Here is a 17,853-nt window from a genome sequence, read left to right as displayed (position 1 = left end):
GCAGTGGCACATGAAGCGTGGTAATAGCTTATTAATAATGGTAAAGCTGGGTAATAGCAGTCGTTGTTGTCTCATGATGTTTGACTGGATGCAAACCACAGGCTCTGAGGACGCAACAGAGGTCATGTGACTTTGACCCAGACAACAGGTTTAAACTGCAGCTCAGATAACGACAGAGCATCAGCACATTGAATCTACAAGTAGCAGCAGCAGTAACAGTAGTAGTTGTTGTTTTCATCTCCTAATATTTCACTGGATGTAGTAGTACTTGCAGTAAACAAAGTAGTCGCAGGAATAATAACAGCAGCAGTAGCAGTAGTAGTAGTAGTAGTAGTAGTAGTAGTAGTAGTAGTAGTAGTATCCTGATGTTTGAGTGGATGCAAATGATGCAGCTGAGCTGCTCTGTCTGTTTAAAGATGGAGGCAGCTGCTCAGCTGCACCATCAGCGTCTCTCTGTGTATTTAAGCAAACAGAACCTGCTATCTATTCAAATACTGAGTTTCTATTGTCCTTTCATTACTGGATGTTCTTTATCACACTGAATGTGACTGTGGATCCACAGGTCTGTTCCATCAGGACTCACTCTGTGTTCGTCTGTTTGATTCAACAGGAAGAACTTCTTCTGTCTTTGTGATGGACGGTGGAGACAGACGTTGGTGGTGACGGAGTTGGTCAGGATTAACATGTGACACCATATCCATGACGTTAGTGTTTAATCACATGACCAGCAGACTTTGGCTGACCAGAGGCGTCCATGTTTGTTTGGTTTTCAGCCTCTTCTGTCGCATTAAGTGTCAAGTTGGACTCATTGGAGCTTTTAGACAAATCTGAGTTTCAGTCGTGATGAAGTCGACGAGTCCTCCAACTTAAACCACCATATACTTAGTTAGTCCCTACCCTCTGATACGAGCCACAGCAGTGCACCAGCTGCAGGTGTACCGGACCTTTGTCTGTGGTCTGCAGCTCTAACTCTGTGAAGGCTGCTGTCTGGTCTCTGGGTCGCAGCCATAGACCCAACTCTGATCACCGGTGATGATCCCTGACATGAAGGGTGGGTCGTCCTGTTGATGGAGATCATCACAAACAGAGACACTGTGCTGTGTTAGGAGCCTGACACCTACAGTTATACTGATTACTGATTACTGATAACCTCTGCACCAGTAACAGAGATGTCATGTTTTCAGGATGTCTGTCTGTCCTGTTCTCATGGAGAAAATATCTCAGGAACATCTTGAGAGAATTTCCTATAATTTGACACAAACGTTGACTTGGTCTCAGAGATAAACGGATTAGATTTTGGTCAAAGGTGGAAGGTCATAACTAATGTACTGATTATGACTAATTTCTGCCAGAGGCCTAAGAGGTTAAAGTGATGAAGTGATGACATTTTCTATCCAAAAGGTCAAAGGTTAGCTTCAGTGTGACATCATAACCTTTCTGTCCATTATTCAACACCATACCTCAGGAACAGAAGGGGAGACTGTGACTATATTTCCTGACACTTGATTGGTTTATGGAGGCGTACTACCACCAGGCCCTGATTCTGATGGTGGTATACCATACTCTGTTAACATTAGTGTGTATACTCAGTGTATAAGAGAGAGAAGAAGGGAGGTAAACCACTGTCTCATGGCTACAATTCATATCTGCCATCTACTGTACGTGGTGTTTTCTAACTGGTAAAGACGAGGTGGTTCAGACCGTTGAACAGAGTCTCTTTGTGGTTTTGGTCTGTTCAGATAAAGCTGTCGTCTTCCTATCATTTCTCCATGTAAGGTAAACCTCTGTGCCTCCAGCTCCACCTGCTCCAAAGTGGATGATGATCATGTGGTTGAAGGGAAGGTGTGGTCAGTCAGCCTCTGATAAGAATAACTGGTTGTGCTGTGTGGAGCTCAGAGATCAACAGCCTCCAGACTGTGGTCACAGACCATCATCCAACAACCATCCAGACTACCTGCTGATCAGCTCCACCAGCCTCACCTTTCTGGTCCAGTATCCAGCTCTCCAAGCCTCTTCCCAGGTCTGAGTCTTTAACATTTATTTATCTAACAGGGATCGTACAGTTAAACATAGGTACATGCAGATAATGTACAGAGGTCCAGGTTTATGATACCTTCAGTATCACTCTCAAATCTGCGGCTCTATAGAAAATCAATAGGCTGCAGTACAATCTGTTAATGGTTCAGTCAAACTGAGAATATGTTTGTCTTCCATCCAACAAAGGTTGTTAAGGCTGTGAATAATAATTTGAAACATGTGAGAATCCAAACATATTTTACAGGCCTAATTTTTGGGACCTGAACATTAAAGATTTAAACTGATCAAAACCTGAGATGTGCTGAAATCTCTTTCCTGGATTCTGTCTGGTTTGACACAGATCGACCTCATTGTTTCACTTGTGTAGTGGAAACTTCAGGATTTTTGATTGTGAGTCTTTGACTGACAAACATGACTGACCACAGGTGGTTCACTTCTTTTACCACCTGTTGCCCCTCTGTTCATGACTCCTTTGTTCTGATATATGGCACAAATATTAAATGCTGCTGAATGAGAACTTCATATAAAATGCTGCATTTCACTGGTCTCTGGTCCTTCAAGGTTCGTTTTCATAAGACAGAAACTAAAACTGATCTTTGTTTGATCATTTAAAATCAATAGAATATTAATGTTTGATATATTTAGAGAAACATTTGTCATCACCTGCTTCATACAGTCAGCTTACAGAGAAAAGATGTTACACACCAGTGAGGTCAGTAAAATGAGGCTGTGATGTTATTAACCTGTCCAGGCTCTGTCCACAGTCATGAACTGTGTCATTACTTCACAGTGTTCATCCAATGATGTGAAAATGTTCTATATTTAAATGTTAATGTTTTTCTCACTAAAACATTTTCCACAGTCGTTTCTACAACACATCATTTAAACTTTGTTCTGAAATGTTGTTTTGATGAAGTTCAAAAATCTTTTCTAACCAAATATTACCAAAGATCATTGATGATGTTCAGGTTAGTTTCTCCCTCCCCTACGTCTCCCCATCTCTCTCTCTCTAAGTTATAGGTGAGGTGTGGGAAGGCTCAGACAATAAAAACACGAGTGGCCATGGTTCAGTTGATAAAGGGACAAATGTTCCTGCAGGTCTGTGATGGGATGTGAACTCTGGTCTCTGGTCTGAAGGTCAGACGTACACATCCATCAAAGGACATGATGTAAATCTTAATGAACTGTCCAATATGGGCTTCATTAGCAGGATACTGAGCTGGTTTTATGGCCCACTTTCACAAATTTGTCCTGGACAGAATCACAGTCTGTGCACCAAACAAAACTCTCAGTCCGTCAGTTTGAATAAGGAAAACTTCTAGAAAACAGCAGGTTGTGAAGGGAGGGTGAGGTACTCTTCAATGTACAGCATTAAGGAAAATGTCCCATGTTATGTTATCTGTGTTGCAGTCATGGCGTCTCCACGGTGGTCTACCTCCATGCTGTTGGCTTCACTGATCCTCCTTCTTTACTGGACGACCTCCTCTGCTCGGTCACATGACTCCACCTCCACCGACCTGTCTCCACCACACAGGGTAAAAAGAGACCTGCCTTTCCGTACCAGAGAGGAGGTCGCAACATCTATGCAGACTGCAAAAGATGTTCTGAATTTCATCAACGACAGGATTGGAAAGAAAAATGTTGAAACATTGTCAAGTGTCTTGAAGGGGATCTCCAACATCGCCAGCTTGGCATCCGTCATCGGAGGTCTGGTCTCGCCCATTGTCAATGTGGTCTTGGCCTTCATCCCTCAAGAAAACCCTCTGAAGGAGCTGAAGGAAGGGTTTGCTGAGGTGAACAGGAAACTGGACTCTCTCTCCCTCCAGATCTCCAACCTGGCAACAGATGTAGAATGGTTCAACTACGCCAGCGTCTATTCTCAAGATGAGGTCCGCATCTTCAACGCCTGGAAGAAGTTTGAAGAGTTCCGTGAGAACAGTGGGTTGGTAAACACTGCTGAAGACAGACTCCGACAGGCAGAGATATTCACCAACTAGCAGTTGAGGCCAGTGTGGCCAACCTCTACCATTACCTGACAGTCAGCAGCACGTCTCTCAGTGGAAACCTCAACGACCTGCTGAGGAAGAAGTTTAAATGTAGCATTAGAGAGATCGGTAAATATAACATATATTTCAGCAGCTTGCTGTGGAGGGGGATGTTCCTCAACCAGCTCTACTGGAATCTGATTGGTTTTAACCCGTCAGACAAAGAAGCTGAACAAACCAAGATGTTCAAGACCGTCTCCAAGGCTCAGATATCAGCTGTGAAGTTCTGCCTGGACAACTACAAGAAGTACATGGAGAAGGATGTGGAGGAGATCGGAAAAGCAATGAATCCTGACGACAAAACCTCCATCGCTGATCAGGTGAAAAAGGCTCTGGACAACAAGTACAACTGGTATAACTGGGTGGTGCTGGTGTACAACACAGACCAGGAGCAAAACTACATCTATAGATATAGTATGACAAATGTCCCTGTGGGTAAGATCACTGTGGCTGTGGACTATACTCAGAAAACAAACGAAAAAGGAAAAGAAGAAGTTAAGAATCTGTTGAATTCTTGTTACAAGGAGATAGAGTATGAGAAACCGTTTGCTTATGGTGGTTACTATGATGTAAAGAGGAAGAAGTGTGAGAATATTAAACATAAAAAACTGTGCAGTCATGAGGTGGCTGGTGTTCCTGTCACAGAGTATATCAAAGTGATGTACAGCAGCTATTATACTGACTCTGCTGTAGACCCAAAAGCCCTGCAGAGTTTCAGCTGTGATTGGGGCCTTTCGGTCTACAACATCCACATCTATTACTCCAAATCCTTACCCGTCTGTGACCCTGATCCCTGTCAGAATGGAGGAAAGTGTGAGAGGCTGCTGGACTCCAATGAATGGCTGTGTAACTGCCCAGATCGTTACTATGGAGACAGATGTGAAAAGGTTTCTGAAATCCGCAGGAGCCCAGTGGCCAAATTAGATTATCCTGTGCCTGATATCAGCACCCTGAAAATCATGCTGGACAAGATTCTCAAGAGTCTTAGTTTGACATCTTCCAATCAGTAGCAGGATTCTGCAGGAAAGACAACGTGATGCAAACTCAGACACTGAGGAGAGAATCAACAAAACAGATGTGGAGTCACAGAAAGTTTAGAATAATCTGAAAACAGCTAAACGACTTATCAATCACACATCCAGGACAGTTTGATCTGTTCTTTAACTTCATTCAAACAGAACCAAAAACCTTTAGACTGGACTGACTCATGATCATCATCATCATCATCATCTCTATGTGCTTCTTTGCTCTTGTCTGTGATTGTAAAAGAAGCAGATGTCATGTTATTAAAAATCATCTCCAGCTTCATTCTGAGAGTTTTCATTGTTTCTGTTTGACTCTGAAGATAAAGTGAAGTTTGATTCCAACACATGAAAACAGGAAAAACTCTGACTCTTGTCATTAAAATGAGGAGGTTTTATAATGAGTCATCCTGTCAGTTTTCAGCTCAGTGTTGTTGACTCACATTCTCATTCATACATCAAGACATCAGCAGCGCTAATTCATCTCAGTTCAGAAGAGAAAGTCCAGTTTACTGGTTGAGTTCAAGGTTTTAATGGTCAGAGACCTTGTGTTTAAGAGGACACAGCTCACAGGGGGAGGAGGTGTTTTTATATTTTCTATTTAAGCAGGGAGAGTCAGGTGTCCGGTCCTGGTGTCTGTTGGTAATGTGAGCAGGGACTGGAGGAGGTCGGACAGCAGGGGGAGCTGTGTGGATACGGTGTGACAGGTAGGCGCGTGTGAGAGGCGTAAACAGTCTGACACCAGCATCGGCCTCAACTGTTCATAACTCAAAATGTTTATAACATTTTTTTCCATGTGCACATGAATGAACTTCATCAGCAGGTTCTGAATAGGTTAAACACAGAGACATGAGAGTTAACAGACTCAGTAAACCAGCTCCGAAGGACTTGGCTCCATCTAGTGGACATTCTTAGAATAACTATCAGTTTCTAAACTAGTGGAGAAGAAGAAATGTTGCCACCTGGTGGCTGTGAAAATAATTGCTTGATTATTTGTTCCAGTATGATATCATTCTGAGTATAGAGATTGAAAATGTGACGTCATTCAAGGGTAAAACCGCAAAGAATTCTGGGAACTCGTGGCAAGAGGTACTAGCGCACGCAGGCTTTCAATTGAAATCAGTTACACAGCGATAAAAAGAAACACAAAAAACTGTCAAGAAGCTGTTGTATTATTAACTGCAATAGCCGGTCGCATGACAGCCATGAAGCCGACGGGTAAAGAGATCGGTTTTTTTATCGGATTATGTCGTTGAAGAGAAATTATTCGAGCCATGTTTCCGAAGTAAAAAGAGGCGACAGATGGCCTGGATTGCAGCCATTCAAAGACCAAATATAACGTCCCAGAACATCCAGCTCACAGGTTAGTCTGCTCCAAGCATTTCCACAAAGGTCAGTGTTTTGTAGTAGTTAATACGTCATTTTTCATAACATAATTGGTGATATAGGTTACAAGCAAGTCTGGCGCTGAACAGAAATTGTGGCGCTATGCTATCACTAATTGCCCAGTACGATTACAGCGTACAATATTATTGTCACTGCTACATTTCTGTAATGCGAACCAGAAATTATTTCCACTACTAATTAATTACCGTTGAGCTCAAAGGTCCTATTAATAAACGGTTAACGACTGTGTATTTATGAAGACGATTTGTGAGACTGGTAAACTTATGATACGTACGATGGTCTTTCGTTCTACACGGTGCATTTCATGGTCCTGTACCCATCCGTCGGTAAACTGTACCTGGGCTTGTTGCAGTGACCTGAAGTTACTGAACTTCATGAGTGTATGCACTCACTCCAAGAACCGTATAATTATAAATATGAGCGTGGTGAAAGTTGGGCAGCACGCTAACGTATTTTGTCCACTCTGTGTGCTCGTAAGGGTCTAACCCTTTCACTCCTTTGATTTTTTCCTCGTATCTTTTCTTTGCCTTTTCATCAAGTCTGTCTTTGTACGGACCGGCATTGTTCTCCTTCGTTTTGTACATAACTTTTTTGGGGGGCAAAGAAAAAGCAAGAAGGTATTGGAACTGGAGAATGAACGTTTTGCGGTGCTGCAAATGCTTGCATTTGATGCGGTACTTGGATTGTTTTGCCACGAGTTACCGGCATGCAATGCGCGAAAGTCACGTGGTCTGTCAATCTCTATTATTCCTCCTACCAGGCACGTGCAGAGGGGGGGGCTAGAGGGGCTTGAGCACCCGCCCCTTTCCTGATGGGTGCCCAAAGTGCCCTTTTGTTGAGGCAACTTTTTAAAAACTTTTTTTTTTAAATGTGTGTGTGTCTGTGCCCCTCAACAATAATATTTAACTATTAATCACAGTTTTGCTAAATAAAAGAATCTGGCTTGCATCAGTCACATGATCACATTTAACCAATGATCGCCCTTGACGGCAGAACGCGCTGGTTACGCGCTTTGTGAGCCGGGAACGAGCTCACAAAGAGCATGCGCATTTTTTTGCAGTCCGGAGCTGTAGGAGAAACACAAGTTAACTCAGAGACACAGATTGATGCAACAAAACCAGTAAGTAGGTGTACAGCGTACACTGTAGTGTATAGCACACAGGAGTATTAGCTTATTACGGACAGACACGTTGGTATGTTGAAACAAACGAGCGTGCTGTGTGTGTAACAGCGTGACAAACATTACCTGTCCTTTTATTAACTGCACAAGTAGTGCTGGTCATAGCTGCTGGCTACCTGTGTAAGGCTGTCATGGGTCTGTAGCTCTGTCACCGTTTTAGGGAACATATTTAGTTTTAAAGTATTTAGAACATATTTAGTTTTAAAGTATTTAGAACATGTTTAGTTTTAAAGTATTTAGAACATGTTTAGTTTTAAAGTATTTAGAACATGTTTAGTTTTAAAGTATTTAGAACATGTTTAGTTTTAAAGTATTTAGAACATGTTTAGTTTTAAATTATTTAGAACATATTTAGTTTTAAAGTAAGTTTCCGGGCTTTTCCTGCCTTTCTGGAGGGATTATATTTCACTAAAAAACGATCTAATATGCATGTCCACATAATTATGCATTATTATAATTATAATATATTAAAAAACACACGCTGTATTTTAAAGAACATACATTAAGAAGCAGATTATATTAGATTTATATTTTAAATAAGACAAAATTTGGATTTTACAGCAGTAAAATTATTGTATCTCTACAGTTTAATAAGCTTTGCCCCTGCACAGAGTGGATAGTGAAACAAATGGAATCATCATAAATACATTATTTCATATTTATTACTTCCCCCTCCTCATTGCTTTATTATTGTAGCTCTAGTAATAAATAATAATGTAAGGATTCTGGATCAGCACCATAGTATATACAGTATTCTGAAGAAGGTCTAAAATGTCACTGTGTGTGCGTGCATGTGTGTGTTTTACGTATATGGATTTTTTTAAAATATTACTCATGATATAACATTGTGCAGACATGGCTGGTAAGGACATGAGGAGGAAACAGTAGAGCTGTGTGAGGCTACTAAAGGCAGTGCTATAACATTTTTCTCTCATCATTTTATTATAGATTAAGTGCAAGAGTTGTTAGGTGTGGATAATTAAATAATAGTTTATTGCAATAGCAAGTTGTGCCTTGTTCTCAGATACACAGCAAGTGGAGAGTGATATATGAAATGATGGGATGGAAGGAAGAAGAGAAGCAAAGAGTGATTCACAGGCAGAGCCTAATTTATTTCTCACAGTTTTTGTTGCCTTATGGTTCCAAGTGCTGACACCAATCTTTGCATTTTGTTATTATCTCATGACACTTGTTTAATCAGCTACCATCTCTCCTATGGACTTTTTACTGTCTACAGTCTCAGATCAACACAGCCCTGCCCTTCCCATATTGGATTCTTGATGAATGTGTGTTGTTGTTATTCAGCCTGGTTCAATGTGCCCCTTTTTAACTTTGAGCACCCTTTAAACCTCTCTGCACGGCCCTGCCTCTTACAGATGCTGTCTCTTTTCTCTCTCTTCTTTTTTGAGCTCTTTGATTTGTATTGAAGGAATCTGAATGATTTTTCAGCCTGAATTTCTTTTTGTTTGGTTTGAGTAGAGTCTTGATGTTTTTTTAGTAAATGCATTAACAATGAACTTCATGTTGCATTAAGCTGAAGGATCATCTTCAGTTTCCAGTAAGTCAGATCAGGTAAAATATGAAAACTTGCTATCAAGTTCTGTGTACCAGGTTTTGAGGTAGGTGGTTTTGTTGTGGTGCTCGCTATGGGTCAGGGTCTAAATGTTTGGGTCTGCCTTTTTCCAAACACAGACTCAAAATATTTAGGATAATTGTCAAATCCTTAATGAATACATTTTCTGTTAAGCCCTTAGTGACAATCCTGCACATTTACAGTAGAATTGTGCAGCTTAGTCCTAAAATACAGTCTACCAAATGTGCTGTTGACAGCATCAAAATCCAAAAACTAATTTAACTGTCTTCCACATTATGCATATTAGCAGAGAAATCAACATGGCAGACTCCAGGAGGTGTTTTTGTTGAGCACATTGGGCTGGACTGTGTCAAATTTCAAGTCAGTTGGACTTGATGCGACGGACGTGGCCTTTCCAAAACTGAAGACAACAAATCTGCGAAAACACAGTTTCTTTTTAAGCAGGCTTTTTAAGTTTCTAAACCTAACTGTAACCTTTGTTTGAGTTTTATGACGGGTTCAGATGATGGCAGTGGGTGAAAAGAGACTTTAGATAATCAGGAAAAAGCAGGACACCTAAACAAAAACTTGGATGAAACAGTTGTTTTTGTTCAGGTGCTCGGCATGTCGCGTCATGTCACTGGGCAGAGGCTGGTGTTGTGAAACCTTGTGCATGTCTAAATGTTGTTTTAGAGACTTGGGCCTTTTCTGAGGATGTTTGGTCTGTTTGTGTGACATCGATGACCACTGAAATCCTAAAGACTCAGGTGTCCTTAAAAACAAGTAAAATGTGAACATACATAAAAACAATGTGTGTGTGTTTGGTCTCCAACAGTGTTTATGTGGGTGGTACATGTCAAAGATCCAGATGGATGAAGGAGCCAAGGTTTCCCAGCACAACGTTGGACTGGATCTGAATGATCAGTGTCATTCACCTCACATGTCAGTGGTTTAAAGTTGTGGCTGATCAGTGGATCTATATGGTCTTCCCAGACACTTGGCAGTAATTTACAGTCAAGCAAACAGAAACATTGACCACTGTGTTTGAAGAAGGCCCTCTGTTCTGTATTAACAGAGTACAAGGTTTTCCAAAATGGTTCAGTCCAAGATTTGAGACAAACACCATGTGTATAAAGAACGTCAGCCTCAAACAGCAGACGATGCAGCAGATGCAGCAACTGTAAGTTGGTGTTTTTTCCCTCTAAACTGAGATCATTGGATTTCAGAGATTAACTAACACTAATAGCTAATAGATGCATTATTTACTCAAAGTAACTGAATTCATCATCTTGGATAGATTTAACAGTAAAGGATACTGTAGTTATTTTACTGTTGTATAAAGCTAATACTCAACATTAAACATTTCCATTCCTAGAGTGATGCATTTGATTTACTTAAGTCCATAAATATGTAACATGGTGTAATTAAAAAAAACTAATGATAACACAGATGTTTCCAGATTTTAGAGATCATTGAACAGTGTGAAGGAGATTGTTTGATTCTAGTAGTCACTGTTTCTTTAATCCATGATCACAACCAGTTTGATCGCAACCCAAACTACCATCAGCATCTCACTGTAACGAAGCCCAATAATATGAGCAGACATAGGTCAGTTTGGTGTTGTGTTTCCTGCTCTTACTGATGTATGATTGTAAAGAGTTGTTCTCCTCTCTCTCTTCCTCTACAGAGCTAAAATGAAGGATCAAAGGAGACTCCCCTCACTGTTCCTCACTCTTGTCCTTTGCGTCTCTCCATGGTCCACCTCTGGAAGAACATTCTACAGCTATTATGGGATAAAATGCACCGACGACTGTCATCCTCAGGGCTTTATGGGCTTATTGCAGACATACCAGTGCACAGTACGCAAGACAGATGGCACAGAAGAACTACAGTACTGTTCACCAAAGAGTGGGGTGGACTACAAGGGAAACATGTGCTCTGATTGCTGTGAGCAGCACGAAAATAACTACTACTGGTGTAATACAGCCTCGGATTGGGGATACTGTGGAGATGTGATAGAGGACTTAAACCATTACACCTCAACATATGGTATGCCGTGTTATGATAGCTGTGAAACGCACAGTGAGAACTACTACTGGTGCCATTCCACAAAGGGGTGGGATTACTGCTCACCAAGCAAAAACGTTGATTACAAAGGCAACGCCTGTCGCCAAGACCATCCCTGTGACACACATGGCGAAGATTACCACTGGTGCTATTTGGACAAAGGAGGCTGGAACAAGTGTGGACGAGTGGAGCCAAAGGCAGTGATTCATGACACCAAATACCGAAAACACTGCACTGATGACTGCCAGTATTCTGGCTACTTCTGGTGCCACACTCATGATCACTGGGACTACTGCTCACCTACGCCAGACGTCACCTACAAAGGTGTGCCTTGTCGCTCAGATCACAATTGTGGAGGCCATGGCGAGGGATATAACTGGTGCTACACAACAGACAACAATGACTGGGATTACTGTGGAGTCATCTCTCCTGGAGAGTGCAGGTATTCTGTGCCACGCCGCACCAAACGGAAACCCAAGAAACCCAATCAAACTAACCCACCACAGGTGATCTGTACTCAAGAGGACATTGACAACAACAGGAGGAGAGTGACCACGTTCGTAGCAGAAGTAAATCACCAAACCATCGCAGACTCTCAGAATTACCGTGAAGATGCATTCAATTTAATTAACCGATGGGACGGCCGGGGCCTGGGCCAACAGCGCAGGTCCAACGTGGTTAATACAACTAACCTTCGCATTGACCTACAGGGTCTGTTTAACAGGAGTAATCAGCGGTATTACAACGTGCAGCTCCAGGTGAACACGCCACGTAGAAGCGGACAAAGCACAACTCTGGCACACATTGAAGTCCCTGTTGACACTTCACCTCAGTACATCCTTTTGGCCCTCAGGGAGAGTTTACAGCACCGAGCCAGGGTTTCACTGGAAGTGACTGACCAACAAATAAACAACAACAACAACAACAACAAAAGCTGTCGCAGACGTCATTAATATTATCACTGAAACATATGTAGCTAATGAATGAGACAGAAAACTCTATTAACTTTATTTCTTCATCAGTTGCTCAATCACTGAATTCCACATAATGAGCAGACAATTGTCAGACGATAAGCCTGAGTTATTCTGAGGCTTCCATTTTTATTTCACTTTTGTTTTAAATATAGTTTAATATCTATCAATTCATTGTGTTTCAGGCTTAAAAAGCAATTCTGTAGTGTAACAGTGTAAAATGACCAAATTAAAATTCTAGTGTACTTTGTACTGTGCATTTATTCAAACAATAATAAAGATAATGCCAAATAAACAAAATTTTAAAGACATTTCATTTCATTTTTACAGTTTGGCGAAAACAAATCTTTTGTGAGGATAATATCACAAAGCCTGCGAGGACAAACTAATGATCATACTTTCTGTGGGTCATTCGTTTTTAAAAACAAAATATTTACAACAGCTGTTCACATTAAATCCATCTTGGTTTGAGGAAGTTTTAATTAGTCTGTCGCTTCAGCTTAAACCTTTCTGAGACTTTCTCACGGATTTTCACCTCAGTAACTTTTCCTATTGTACATTTTATTATTTTTATTACATTTCTATTTAAATGCATTTTAAATGTGACAAACCCACAATCGACATGTGCAGCTGCTGGAGCCAGATATAACAAACCTTCTGAATTAGCTGCTGAATCACATAAACCAGAGTTTACTCTTTTCAACAGACTGCATTTTGTTCTGAATAGCGTAGCAAATATGGATCATTTATGGAGGTATTTGTTGACCATCTTTACTTTTAGTTATGAACTGTTCACATCGGCCTTAAACGTGATTCACAGAAGTGAACAATTTCACAGCTATGGTACAAATTACGTTTGAGCAATTCAGTGTCAGACCTCCTAAAAACACTTTTGTTCTGTTGGTTTTTCAGTTAGAGCAATTATATCACATTGAATAACACTGAACACTCTTCCTAACTGAACCACAGATTTTGATGTAAATTTTGTCTGAATTTTCTCAAAGCTCAGGAATAGTTACACACTGAAATTTATACAGAGGAGGAATAATTAAAGGTCAAAAGAGTTAAAGTTACCTTTATTGTCAAACCTGTTATGTGTTCAGAACATATAGAATATCAAAATGACATTTATCTTTGACCCCCGGTGTTCAGACATAAATAAGGAAACAAATAAATAAAAAGCAAGAGGATTAAAGGAGAAAAGCAAGGCACAAAGTATAAAACTATAGAAAAACTGCATATGCATAAATCATTTATAATGCTCAATGTTTAATTCTGTGGTTTGTTATCAAAAGGTTTGTTGAGCCCCTGAACTAAATGATGCACCACCTGCGCAGCCAGAGGGCGCTGTTGTTCTGCAGGTCTGTGAAACAGGATGTGAACTGAGGAGGAGGAGGACAAGCTGGGACTGGCAGGTCAGGGAGGGGCGGGGCCACAGGCACAGAGAGAGAGAGAGAGAAACCTGTTTGTGTGATTTGGACTCGCCCCTTCAGGAATAGAAGAGAAGAAAACACAAAGAGCAGGATGGTTGGATCTGACTTCTACTGCAGGTAAAACACTGTTACGGAGCCCCTCTCTGGAAAAGTTGGAAAATCACAAAATAAAGTAACAAATGAGGATAAAACAGCTTCAGAAACATCCTGTAAAAGTTATAAACTTTTAAATAAACATTTTGTCTTTCCTAAAATGTAACTTCCTCCAGTTGTTTGATTTATGTCAGATGACACTGAGATTTCGTAGAGACATTAAAGTTTTCTGTTTTCTTCTACTGGTAGAAATGACATTATAGAATAGAACAGAACTTTTTCTCATTGTTTCCAAAACAGTGAAACACCATTTAACAGCTCTTGGAGTGATGGTGCAGATAAAAAGATTAAATTGCCCAAAAAATTAGATAGATAGATTTAGAAATTTAGATAGAATAGATAATTGAGATCAAATAAAATAAACACAACACAATGAGATCACACGATAACAATATAAAGTGAAAAAGTGAAAAACGAGTGTCAGAGGGCTCTTTAGCTCTATTTTATTTCCATTTTAGTTATCACAAAAACTGAAGAAAGAAAATTAAATGTAGAAGAAAGAGAAATAATAAAATGTAGTGTAAAGTAAAAATAAGATTTGACCTGACATATGGTCATAAATGTACGTTACAGATAAAGTTCATAATACACACATATACTTATATTATATACATACATTTCAAAGTAAAGCAAAATGTATAATATATTGAGGAAAACTGGATTACATTGGTTTTATATGTTATGTTTTTATATTTTACATAAAATACTGACAACCAATGAAAACACATTTTATTTGTATTCATTCATTTATTATTAGACATTTTATGAGAATTGATCTGTTTTATTTTTTTTCTCTGTCAGTTTTCAAAGCATGATCATGTTATTTTTCTCAGAAGACGTGGTTAAATTGTTAGGTTTTGTATTGTTGATTGTCATTTATGCTTAGAAATATCTACTTATATATGCTTAGAGTTTTATCATTAGTTGTAGATTGGTAGAGGTTTGATCCTTGATCCTTGAAATTCTTAAGAATTTTTTTTTTAACTAAGCAGGATCTAGATAAACCTCTCATCCATGCACGGTGTGGTGAGAAATATTCAGCCTCTAGTAATGTGCAGTCTTTGGCTACTCTTTTTTTCTGTTTAATTTAATGCAGCTTAACATAAAATACTTTTCTCATAGATTTACAGCTTCTGGTCTCAGTAGATTTGGCATCCTCTAATACTAAAGCTGATTATTACAGATTAATTGAAGGATACTGGTTGTCTTTAGTTAAATGTACTGTAATGTTTTCCGTAAACGGAGCAAAAGCTGATTCTGTCCCAGAAGAACCTTTTCACCTTTGTCTTCTGTGTTTGAAACACAGCACCTGTGATAAATAGAGATCTGAAGCCTGGCCGACAAAAGATGAAAACAAGTAACATCTCAGCTGACTGAAATTGTTTTGGCTTTCTGGGTCACAGTTTAAATCTCATATTGTATATTCACGTGGTGTAGTTACAGATAGGAGGATCCCACCTGTGCCAAAAGGAGACCAGGTAACTTCACGTGCCAAACAATACAGTTGTACTACTGTTTGTTTGTTTTTTATCTTTCAATAAATTGTAATGCTGACAAACTATTAAAAAGGTGACCAACTTTTTCTCTTTCTAACATTACAGCACTCACAAAGGTAATTTGCTAAATTATTGTTTAAGTTACTCATTGTTGTATTTATCTGCCTTATGGATGCACTTCCTGTTTGATTCTTTGTTCCTGCAGGAGTTTGCAATCACCATCACCTTTTACCCTGGAGTTGGTCAATGTCTTGTCTGGAAAGGCTGCACAGCAAGGTTGCAGGAGAGAGTGAGTACTGTTTTATTTTATATGTAGAACCTGACACTTGTCCCAGTTCCCTGTGGTTTTAATTTGCTGGAGTTGACGATAACCCAGTGTGACTTTTTCCCCTGCAATAATGGTGTAAAGCAAAAACAACACCCCACAGTTTGTACAGTGTAGCGATGACACCATCTGCTGGTTGGAAAGATTATCACAGAAAATGCTGGAGATTCTACTGACATGTTATTTAATGTCATTTGATTTCAGCAGAGAGCACGGGACCACTAGAATGATCCAGTTTCAGTCATGCTTTAGCTGTTGGACAGATGGCCTTAGACTTCACTTAAGAATACTTTGGTATGCAGCGGAGTTTATGATCAACTGCACAGGTCCTGTGTCTGCAAAACAAGCCCCAACCATCATACCTCCACCACCAGTTGGTAAGAGGTGTTTGCACTGACATGCTATGTTTAGCATGTGGCAGCAGCAAGTATCTTTGCTACTATGAGTCACTTCAGTATTGCATAGACACAGTTCTTAACACCTATTATTCAGTAGGAGAGCTTAATTAGCAGATACACAACTGTGTGCTGACATTTCCTATAACAAAAGGGGATGTTGAACGGTTGCTACAATAACATGTGAACCCTGCCAACAAAGATTTGTCAATGTGCTTCTTGTGTCATGTGTGTTCACAGTTCCACAAAAACTGTAGCGCTGTCATTCTGAGCAAGTTGGGGTGGATGGATTTTGTAAAAGAAAAATATATACGTTGATCAGACGTTCCTATAATTTCTGGTTATTTTGATAATAATGTGCTAATGGTTTTTAAATTAATTCCATAGACAAGTGGTTCTCAAATTCTTTGGGTCCAGTGACACAAAACCTCCTATAATCATAATATCGATTTGGCTGGTTCTGCCACAGCATTCGAAAATCTTCCCACACCTGCTAGCTACCAGGCTAATAAGCTAGCAAGTGAGTCACAATCATAGCAGTTCCTCCTGTTCCTCCATAATGTGGTAGCAATTACTGGATAAAATATGCTTTTGTTATTGAATCAAATGGTCCCCAATCTATAAAATGCACTTTTTAATGATCTAGCGCAATTTAACAAATTATTTTACAGATCATTGTCCCCCGGACCCAATTAGAGACCCACTTCTCTCTGACAGATAATAGTGATCTACCCTAATTATCCTAATTTAATGTCTTCAAATTGTATATTTTGTAGCAACAATCTAAAATAAAAAGTCTGTAACTGTACAATTATACAAACCAAAAAGCTAGAACCAAATAGCGTAATCTTTGGTCATTTTTTGCTTTATATGGATATGTGTATAAACATATATATATATATATATATATATATATATATATATATATATATATATATATATATATATATCTACTGAGAAACAAATATTAAATATTCATCTCTTAAATACTAATCTGGTTTTTGGACAGTTGATTTGGAATTCAGTTAAACACTGATCATGAATCCATATATAAAAGTTAGCATTTTCATGTGTTTCGCCTCCTTGTATACTTTTCTTGGCAGGAATGGACTTCCATACCTACGTCACATTTTCCTTTCTTTTTTTTCTTAAATCAGACTTACTTACCTGTCCTTATTTTTAACCAGCACAATGCTGTTTTTCAGTCATGAACTGCATGAAATGTTATAAAGATTATATTTTTATTTTATCACAATTTTATTTTAAATTATTACAAGAGTTAGGAAATTCCCCGTGCTGGGTTTCAGTTTGCTTGACTCAGTGCCGTTCAGTGGCTCTGGCTTAAGTGCACTGTTGCTATGCCAGCAGTACCAGTGAATTGATTTAGAGAGTGCTCTGCAGGTGTCATGGTTGGCTGTGTGGCAGGCAGGCAAGCAGGAGTGGTGGACCCGTAATGCAGAACTCAGACACAGAAGTGAGACTTAAAGCGCAGCTTTATTGCTGGGAGAAACCTCGTACCAAATAAACTCACTGAAAGACAAACAAAGGTCATAACAGAGGAACTGAAACACTAGAAAAGAAACACTAAACTGGAGCAGGTGACTAAACACTAGAAACATGGAAGCAGAACACACAGCTAGTTGAGGGTACGACGCGACACTGACACAGAAACACAGGGCTTAAATACACAGACGGCAGTAATCAAGGGATGAGAGACAGGAGGGGAACACACCTGGGAGAAATCACAGC

At 39.6% G+C, this 17,853-nt stretch overlaps 2 protein-coding genes and 1 pseudogene across 4 annotated transcripts; all 3 read left to right on the top strand.

The window, feature by feature from the left end:
* Positions 1–1,532: 1,532 nt before the first annotated feature.
* Positions 1,533–6,759, top strand: LOC146525002 (uncharacterized; annotated as a pseudogene). Its single transcript, XR_014877337.1, has 2 exons — positions 1,533–2,020; positions 3,448–6,759. The product of XR_014877337.1 is annotated as an uncharacterized LOC146525002 (transcript).
* Positions 6,760–10,325: 3,566 nt separating this feature from the next.
* LOC146525001 (uncharacterized) lies at positions 10,326–12,586 on the top strand. Its single transcript, XM_085181119.1, has 2 exons — positions 10,326–10,444; positions 10,952–12,586. The coding sequence occupies exons 1-2, from the start codon at positions 10,389–10,391 to the stop codon at positions 12,282–12,284; spliced, it is 1,389 nt and encodes a 462-aa protein (XP_085037245.1). The 5' UTR covers positions 10,326–10,388; the 3' UTR covers positions 12,285–12,586.
* A 104-nt stretch (positions 12,587–12,690) lies between these two features.
* Positions 12,691–17,001, top strand: LOC146525000 (uncharacterized). 2 transcript variants are annotated; one of them, XM_085181173.1, is made up of 6 exons: positions 12,691–13,852; positions 15,195–15,245; positions 15,326–15,366; positions 15,490–15,500; positions 15,590–15,673; positions 15,914–17,001. In XM_085181173.1, the coding sequence occupies exons 2-6, from the start codon at positions 15,236–15,238 to the stop codon at positions 16,104–16,106; spliced, it is 339 nt and encodes a 112-aa protein (XP_085037299.1). In that variant the 5' UTR covers positions 12,691–13,852; positions 15,195–15,235; the 3' UTR covers positions 16,107–17,001. The 2 variants fall into 2 exon arrangements, with proteins under 2 accessions (XP_085037299.1, XP_085037291.1); XM_085181165.1 differs by having other exon boundaries at positions 12,691–15,245.
* Positions 17,002–17,853: the final 852 nt, after the last annotated feature.

This window comes from Neolamprologus multifasciatus, chromosome 2, assembly GCF_963576455.1.
Source record: "Neolamprologus multifasciatus chromosome 2, fNeoMul1.2, whole genome shotgun sequence".
NCBI lineage: Eukaryota > Metazoa > Chordata > Actinopteri > Cichliformes > Cichlidae > Neolamprologus > Neolamprologus multifasciatus.
The sequence above is the reverse complement of the archived record's forward strand: the minus strand, read 5'-3'. Positions and strand labels throughout refer to the sequence as shown.

What these genes read in the sequence shown, in the direction of transcription:
- LOC146525001 (XM_085181119.1), top strand. Translation starts at nt 10,389, where the DNA reads ATGTGTATAAAGAACGTCAGCCTCAAACAGCAGACGATGCAGCAGATG. An exon ending in ATGCAGCAGATGCAGCAACT is followed by an intron (nt 10,445 to 10,951) that starts GTAAGTTGGTGT and finishes CTTCCTCTACAG; the next exon opens with AGCTAAAATGAAGGATCAAA.
- LOC146525000 (XM_085181173.1), top strand. An exon ending in CAGCAAGGTTGCAGGAGAGA is followed by an intron (nt 15,674 to 15,913) that starts GTGAGTACTGTT and finishes ATTTGATTTCAG; the next exon opens with CAGAGAGCACGGGACCACTA.